Raw genomic sequence first — 8,937 nt, 5'->3', positions numbered from 1 at the left:
CTTATGTAGATAATGTTTCACACACCACAAACAGAGAACACACACACATTGGTGAAGGAAGAGATGGACACACAGGTTTGCTTTGGATTTAAAGTTGTGCATTCAATTATAAGACTCCTCATTCTCTCCCCCCTTCTCTCTCTCTCTCTATCCTCTCTCTCTCTCTCTCTCTCTATCCCCTCTCTCTCTCTCTCTATCCCCTCTCCCTTTCTCTCTCTCTCTCTCTCCCCCTCCCTTTCTCTCTCTCTCTCTCTCCCCCTCCCTTTCTCTCTCTCTCTCTCTCCCCCTCCCTTTTTCTCTCTCTCTCTCTCCCCCCTCCCTTTTTCTCTCTCTCTCTCCCCCTCCCTTTTTCTCTCTCTCTCTCTCTCCCCCCCTCCCTTTTTCTCTCTCTCTCTCTCTCTCTCTCCCCCTCCCTTTTTCTCTCTCTCTCTCTCTCTCTCTCTCCCCCTCCCTTTTTCTCTCTCTCTCTCCCCCTCCCCTTTTCTCTCTCTCTCTATCCCCCTCCCTTTCTCCCTCTCCCTAATAGGTTTGAGCGGTTAGAGGACCAGTTAAATGACCTGACAGAGTTGCACCAGCATGAGACCAGTAACCTGAAGCAGGAGCTGGCCAGCATCGAGGAGAAGGTGGCTTACCAGGCCTATGAGAGAGCTAGGGACATCCAGGTATATACACACACATACACACACATACATACAAACATGCCCTCTGCAAATCTATCTAAGCTGTATATGGTCAGTAACTTTATCTAAGCCTGTGTATCAAATGTTAACTGAACGCGTGTGTTTTTCTGTGTTTACAGGAGGCTCTGGAGTCGTGTCAGACGCGTGTCTCTAAGCTGGAGCTCCAGCAGCAGCAGCAGCAGACGGTACAGGTGGAGAACACAGACGCCAAGGTGCTGCTGGGGAAATGCATCAACATCATGCTGGCCATCGTCACGGTGATCCTGGTGTGCGTTTCCACGGCGGCCAAGTTCACCGCACCCCTCCTGCGGAGCCGCATGCACCTGGCTTTCACCTGCATGGGTTTGTCCCTACTGGTGGTCATCTGGAAGAACTGGGAGCACCTACAGTGTGCCCTGGAACGCATGCTCCTCCCACACTGAGCTAGACTCCTCCCATGTTAAGCTAGTCTCCACCCAGTCTGAGTTTGTCCCCCTCACACTGTGGGTTTGGCACCACCCACACCGAGCTTGCGACTTTGGAACTCTGTGACGTTGTCATAGTGATAGATTAAATGGGGCGGTGTTTACAATGTAGCCTTACACCCCACCACCCTCGTGTCTCTCCCCCTCTCTGTCTTTTGGAGTTTGGGCAGAACTCCTTGAGGGAAATTGTTTCTAAACGGTGCCAGTGTGCCACTACAGTACAAATGACAGGAAAGCAAGACTGACCAATCAGATGGTGGCTACAGAGGAAGCAGGACCAGTCACATACAGTATTATTGTGGACACTGGTCTTTGTGTGGTTGTCAATCTCAATAGGACATTGAACTGCACTATACAGGTGGTAAGCTTTACGTATAACCTTTATAGGGGAAACAAGGGGTCCCTCGATTGGTTCCCTGTCTTTTGCGGAGTCGTACTTACATCACCTTAATTACACTAACACACTGACAGTATTAAAGACCTCTGGCTCTGATCCACACACAGTCTCACTCCCACCCCCTCCAAGCCACTATGATACACATTTACCCACACTCACACTGACAGGAATGAGACTTGTGTGTCAGTGTATGTACAGGGGGTGGGGGTGTTCTCCATGTGAGAGAGCTTTGTCTGTGTGTACCTGTATTGTCAAGTGATGAAATGTTTTATAATTGAAAAGACAAAGGACAATGTTTCTTTTTTAAAGTGTAATATTTGTCTGAGTGTCCGTGAAGGGTGGTTCATTTATTTACAAAGGAATGGTTATGAACTGCAGGACTGCCCCTTGTTTCTGTGTACTGGTGTGCGGGTTTGTGGATAAATGGTGTCTTATGTACTCTATATAGTCTATTAACAGATGCAGTGGAACTGCCACGGGTCTAGTCTATAAGGGGTGAATTCACCCCATGAGTTGTGTGTTCTCTCTCACAAAGGAAATGCATAGACTGACCCTTTAGCCGCCAACATGCTAACTGTGTGAGTGATTGGATCTGGGGGGAGGTAACCTCTGACCTGACACACAAACCTCATTTCTGATTCCTCCTTTAATATTGATGAAAATGTCATTGTTGTGAAATAGGAATTAAGCTCTGTTCAGAGTGGGCTGAACAAAGGATTTGACTTCTACCAAATGGTTCAGGCAGATTTCAACACATTTTATTTGTTTTTTCTGAAATGTTTAATATTTTTTTGCCTTTTTACAATGAGAACAGAACAAAATGAACATTCTAAATGCCTTTGATGCTATCGTCTGATTGGACAGAGATGGGAGGGGTGGGTGGGAGGTGAACGATGCAGCTCTGGCCCCACCCACTCTGTAAGCTACTTACCACTGTGATGAGGATGATGGGGGCCAGGCCTAATGCCTTTTCAATGCAGCTTCTGTGTTAAACCTGATATTTTCTGTGCTTTGGTCTCTGCCTCTTTAAAAAGCCAAATGTGGGTTGGTTCTATGTGGCTGGTTGGCACCTTGAGTAATATAGTATGTCATGTCCTGAACCATTGATATTTACACAGAGTTCCGGCTCTATCCCAAATCTATCTATTCCCTGTCTCTGTGTCTGGAGAGAGAGCCATATCCCAGATTCACAGCCCAGGGACAATAATTCCGGTGTCTAGATTCCGGTATGTTATCCCCTCGGAGTAGCATTGCACATTGTTGGTTTTAATCCAGTTGTGGTTTTCCAAAACACAGTTTTTAAAACGAGAACAAAAATAAATCTTCCTTTTCTAGAAACTTTGAGTCTTTTATCATAGAGCTCTTCTCATCTTATCCTATGAAGATTCAACAGAGTATTTCTACCCTGAACTGATCTTTTGATCCGGTCATCAATTAAACTTTATCTACCAGAGATGATGATGCAAGGAGCGAGGGCTCTGCACAGAAGTTGACGTTATTAACCTTTCAATCTGTTTGTCAATATGTTCTGCATAGGTTCATGGCCGCGGGGAGATGTTTTAGGTTGGGGGTGCTGTTGACAGGGGGTGTTTTAGGTTGGGGGTGCTGTTGACAGGGGGAGATGTTTTAGGTTGGGGGTGCTGTTGACGGGGAGATGTTTTAGGTTGGGGGTACTGTTGACAGGGGCGGGGTAGTAGTTTTAAGTTGTGGGTGCTGTTGACGGGGGGGAGATGTTTTAGGTTGGGGGTGCTGTTGACAGGGGCGGGGAAGATGTTTTAGGTTGGGGGTGCTGTTGACAGGGGCGGGGAAGATGTTTTAGGTTGGGGGTGCTGTTGACAGGGGCGGGTAAGATGTTTTAGGTTGGGGGTGCTGTTGACAGGGGCAGGGAAGTATTTTTCTCTGCTCATACAGTGCTGTCGACAGGAGTAATAAATGACACACTTAGAAAAAAGTGTGTTTGTGTGTATATACAGTTGAAGTTGGAAGTTTACATACACCTTAGCGAAATACATTTAAACTCAGTTTTACACAATTCCTGACATTTAATCCTAGTAAAAAAATCCCTGTTTTAGGTCAGTTAGGATCACCACTTTATTTTAAGAATGTGAAGTGTCATAATAGTGGAGTGATTTATTTCAGCTATTATTTCATCACATTCTCAGTGGGTCAGAAGTTTACATACTCAATTAGTATTTGATAGCATTGCCTTTAAATTGTTTAACTTGGATCAAACATTCTGGATAGCCTTCCACAAGCTTCCCACAATAAGTTGGGTGAATAATGGCCCATTCCTCCTGACAGAGCTGATGTAACTGAGTCAGGTTTGTAGCCCTCCTTGCTCGCTCATGCTTTTTCAGTTCTGCTCACAAATGTTCTATAGGATTGAGGGAGGGCTTTGTGATGGCCACTCCAATACCTTAATGTTGTTAGCCATTTTGCCACAACTTTGGAAGTGTGCTTGGGGTCATTGTCCATTTGGAAGACCCATTTGCGACCAAGCTTGAACTTCCTGACTGATGTCTGTCAGGACCCGGTTACGAACTTGGGTCTCCGGTGTGATAAACAGTCACTTATCAAACTGAGCCACTAATAGTCGGCAGAACCCAGAAGATGAGGCAGACACAGCAGTACTTGAGACAATGTTTTAATAAAGTAAAAAGGAAAGTTCTTCAGGCAAAAATATAAATCCACAACGTCAAAAGTAATTCCAATAGAAAAAAGGTAATCCTCCAAGTGAAAAGGTAAATCCACAAGGTGGTAGGTACAGCAGGGAAAAAGCCTCAGGATAATCAAAAATAAATGAGAACAAAAACAGAGTTCCACAAGAGAGTCCAACTGGAGTAACAAATGTTCACAGCATCGCTGGGGCTGGGTGCTAACATTCAAACACAGAGCAAAGAACTGAGGAAAACTACGGGTTTAAATACATTCAAGGGAAACGAGGCACAGGTGCAAATAATAATCTGGAAACAGGGGAAAACAAAAGGGTCAAAAAAGCTCAATGGGGGCATCTAGTGGCCAAAACCGGAACAATCCTAGCAAAATCCTGACAATGTCTTGAGATGTTGCTTCAATATATCCACATATTTTTCATTCCACATGAAGCCATCTATTTTGTGAAGTGCACCAGTCCCTACCTAGCAAAGCACCCCTAGAACATAATTCTGCCACCCCTGTGCTTCACAGTTGCGATGGCATTCTTCGGCTTGCAAACCTCCCCCTTTTTCCTCCCTACATAACAAAGGTCATTATGGCCGAACAGTTCTATTTTTGTTTTATCAGACCAGAGGACATTTTTCCTCAAAGTACCATCTTTGTCCCCATGTGCAGTTGCAAACCGTAGTCTGGCTTTTTTATGGCGGTTTTGGAATAGTGGCTTCTTCATTGCTGAGCGGCCTTTCAGGTTATGTCGATATAGGACTCGTTTAACTGTGGATATAGATACTTTTGTACCTGTTTCCTCCAGCATCTTCACAAGGTCCGTTGCTGTTGTTCTGGGATTGAGTTGCACTATTCACACGAAAGTACGTTCATCTCCAGGAGACAGAACACGTCTCCTTCCTGATTGGTATGACTGCTGCGTGGTCCCATGGTGTTTATACTTGCGTATTATTGTTTGTACAGATAAACGTGGTACCTTCAGGCGTTTGAAAATTGCTCCCAAGGATGAACCAGAATTGTGGAGGTTCACACCTGGACATCTTTCTTCTGGTGTTTTTCATAGTCAGTAGAAAGGCCTCTTTAGTGTCCTCAGTTTTCATAACTGTGACCTTAATTGCCTACCGTCTGTAAGCTATTAGTGTCTTAACGACCGTTCCACAGGTGCAGGTTCATTAATTGTTTATGGTTCATTGAACAAGCATGGGAAACAGTGTTTAAACCCTTTGCCATGAAGCTCTGTGAAGTTATTTGGATTTCTACAAATTATCTTTGAAAGACAGGGTCCTGAAAAAGGGACGTTTCTTTTTTTGCTGAGTTTATAAGGGGAGGGGTTGTTCATTTTTTCTTGCAGTACAAGGGGAGGGTTGATTGAAAATATTAACATTGGGGAGGATGGTGCATTTCTTTTATGACACATCAGTTGTTAGATGACAGTGAGGAATGAAATCTGGCTGTTCTTTGTCAAGGGGCACTGCAAACAAGGAGGTCAAGTTTAAGAGGGAGAGCGTTGCTGGGAGGTTTAATTTTCCCACATTTGCTTTGGCAGAACACCTGAGATCAGGGGAACTTTTTGCCCCTTTTCATACTCCAAAAGAATCCAGGATAGCTGGCTGGATATGAGTTTATCTAGATCTAAAGGTTGTCAGTAGATACACAATACCATATCCTCCTCATAGGACAAAATCAACCACATACTGTACATCCACAATAATGCACTATGTTGTGCTTCATTTGATAAACCTTTGAAAGCAACACTAGAAGCCTAGCATCAATTCTGTGAATGGAGGCCATGGCAGGATATGATTTTGTCCTTCTGGCTAACACAAGTCTCTCATGACAGACTGTTACATAAATGTAATGTCTGTTATATAAACCTAACGTCTGTTCAGATTAATGCTGGAGCATCTACTATAAAAGGCCCTACAATTGGGAAGTGAAGAATGGTCAGACTTCGTTTGCCCTGCCAGAAAAACGAAGCAATCTAGAGAGACTTCTGTGACCCTTCTATGATACAAAGGTGCAGTATGTTATGTCATATTAAACTAGATACAAATAATTTGCAGTGTGAATGAAGTACATTCTTGTCATGGGGATTGATTGCTTTACCATTTACATTTTCTTATGGCTTCACAGTGAGGGATCCAAGTGTGTACATTTTGAAGTCATGAGCCACAGATTCAGTGAAGATCACCTTCCACCTACACTTCCCCCTGTGGTCTGCCATGCCTGATACTGGAAACAAGGTCACTTGTTTACATGTGGTTGTTCTGCTTAGGCTTACAGGAAGGTTAGTGTTCAGCTTTTTGTTTCAGCCGGGACAACCATTTTGTTTTCCCGTCCTGCAGACAGTCCCTGTCAGAACTCAGAAGAGTGACTATCAGAAGGTCCAGAGACTTTTCAACAAGACCATGAGTGGCTTCCAAATCACCAGCATCGAGAGGGTCCAAAACAAGGACCTCTGGGTAGTCTTCCAGTGGTATGTTTACATCAACTCTGACACACAATCCCAGCGTGTTACTTCCAAAATGCTAAGTAAACCCTGGCTTGAACAAGATTATGGGGAAGCAGCTGTTTTTATCCCTCTTTCTTTAGGATAAGAGATTGTGAAGTAAAAAACAATGGAGGTCAAAACAGCAAGGAGCTACATCTCTTCCACGGAACGGACCCAAAACACGTAGAGGCCATTTGCAGAGATAACTTCGACTGGAGGCTGTGTGGAACCAACGGAACTGTGTACGGCGAAGGTACCTCATGTTAACCATCTGTCAGAAGTGTACTCAGATTTTAGAAACAGTCATTATCTCACTATAGTCTTGTCATTTTATTTTACTGATGATCTTCTCTGTTAATGTTAGGGAGTTACTTTGCCAGGGATGCCAAGTGAGTGAGATCGGGTGGTTGTTGGTGACTACACACGAGGGAACCAAAAGGTGAGGGAACCCCCACTTTCTATGACAGCTGTGTGGAAATGTCCTGGACTCATATATGTGGTGTTTAAAACGAACCAGGTGTTCCCCCGAGTTCCCCATTAAGTATGATGATAGCGTCATGCACTCGTCCTCTTCGGCTCCAGCTCCCCCCAAAACTGTTTCTATCCAATCCACTTACATAGTCCAATAACCAACATCCAACCGGATTCAAGCAACAGCTGCTCCTACACTTTGAGTCCATCTCAAGCTGCCACCACTTCCTCTAATCCAAGCGATTCTCTTCCCCCTTCACATCTCCCAAAACCTGCCTGAACTCCATTGGGATTCAGTCAATCTGTAGTCCTCATGAAGCCAGCCCCAAGTTCTCAGTTGTTGGATACCACCCTAGGCCAAGCTAATTGGTCTTACACTCCCTTATTCTGCGAACTCCCTCAAAAACTCATTATCCAAACCAGCACCCCCTCTCGTACACTTACTACCCCACCCAGCAGCCTCTCTTATACATTCACTACCCCAGCCAGTACCCCCTCTCCTACACTCCCTCCCCCAGCCAGTACCCCCTCTCGTACAGCCAGCACCCCATTTTATACACTCACTTGGCCACCCAGCATCCCCTCTCGCACACTCACGCCCTCAGTCAGTGCCCCCTCTCGCACACTCACTCCCTCACCCAGTGCTCCCTCTTACACACACTCTCTCTCTCAAACAGTGCCCCCTCTGCCCACACCTTGCTGTTTTAGGGCAGCAGGGTAGCCTAGTGGTTAGAGCGTTGGACTAGTAACCGAAAGGTTGCAAGTTCAATTCCCCGAACTGACAAGGTACAAAACTGTCGTTCTGCCCCTGAAAAAGGCAGTTAACCCACTGTTCCTAGGCCGTCATTGAAAATAAGAATTTGTTCTTAACTGACTTGCCTAGTTAAAGGTAAAATAAAAAAATAAAAAACTTCCACGATCACTACCCCTGCCAGCACCCCTTCTCTCACACTTTCCGTTCAACTGACACACCCTCTCAGCAAGAGCTACTCGCATTCTCTCTGCCAGCAGTACCTCTCACCCACTATCCCCTTCATCCTCATTGAGCACACCTTATCACACACTTTCTCACTCATCATACTCTTCCACTTACACAGACTCTTCCACCCTCTCGGGGTCTCACCACTCTACATCGAGCACTACTTCTGACACATCTTCTGCTACTATCACATCATCTGGAGTGCAGGAGTTAAACAATTTGCTGGTCAAAGTTCAACCTTTTGACAATTTGTAGTGTTTCTGAATGAGAATTCCATTTTCATGTCAAATATGCGTCGTTGGTGTGTTAAATCCTTGCAACAAGCAAGAATGATGTTCAACACAGGAGGTTGGTGGCACCTTAATTGGGGAGAACGGGCTTGTGGTAATGACTGGAGAGGAATTGGTGGAATGATAAATACATCAAACATGGTTTCCAGGGGTTTGATGCCATTCCATTTGTGCCGTTTCGGTCATCATTATGAACCATTCTCGCCTCAGCAGCCTCCTGTGATGTTCAACTAGTAACAGGGAATATGATGAGCACGTTTCCTATGGTCTGCTGACACATTTAGTAAAATAGTTGGATTTCTGTGTTTAATTAAATAAACTCAATGACCAATAGAAAGTAATTGACTAGATGTGAGGAGTAATGCAGAATAAGTAGGGTGCATTTCAGCAACTTCACCCCTAGGGGGAAGCAAACGCCTTAAAAAGTAGAAAAAACATTAACGTTTTATTTTATGCAGTGGTGCATTCAGAAACTATTTTGACTGCGTTTACACAGGCAGCCCA

General features: G+C 44.7%; 1 protein-coding gene across 2 annotated transcripts in view; it reads left to right on the top strand.

Annotated features, from left to right (window-relative positions):
- LOC112267838 (transmembrane and coiled-coil domain protein 3) overlaps positions 1 to 2,879 on the top strand; it is a 40,048-nt gene extending 37,169 nt beyond the window's left edge. For both annotated transcript variants that reach the window (XM_042297987.1, XM_042297986.1), the window contains exons 5-6: positions 527 to 662; positions 800 to 2,879. In XM_042297987.1, the coding sequence (XP_042153921.1) occupies positions 527 to 662; positions 800 to 1,102 (439 nt within the window). In that variant the 3' untranslated portion in view covers positions 1,103 to 2,879. The remainder of the gene's footprint in view (positions 1 to 526; positions 663 to 799) is intronic.
- The last annotated feature ends 6,058 nt before the right edge of the window (positions 2,880 to 8,937 follow it).

Source organism: Oncorhynchus tshawytscha, linkage group LG15 (assembly GCF_018296145.1).
Source record: "Oncorhynchus tshawytscha isolate Ot180627B linkage group LG15, Otsh_v2.0, whole genome shotgun sequence".
NCBI classification, from domain to species: domain Eukaryota; kingdom Metazoa; phylum Chordata; class Actinopteri; order Salmoniformes; family Salmonidae; genus Oncorhynchus; species Oncorhynchus tshawytscha.
This window is presented reverse-complemented; position numbering and strand designations above follow the sequence as displayed.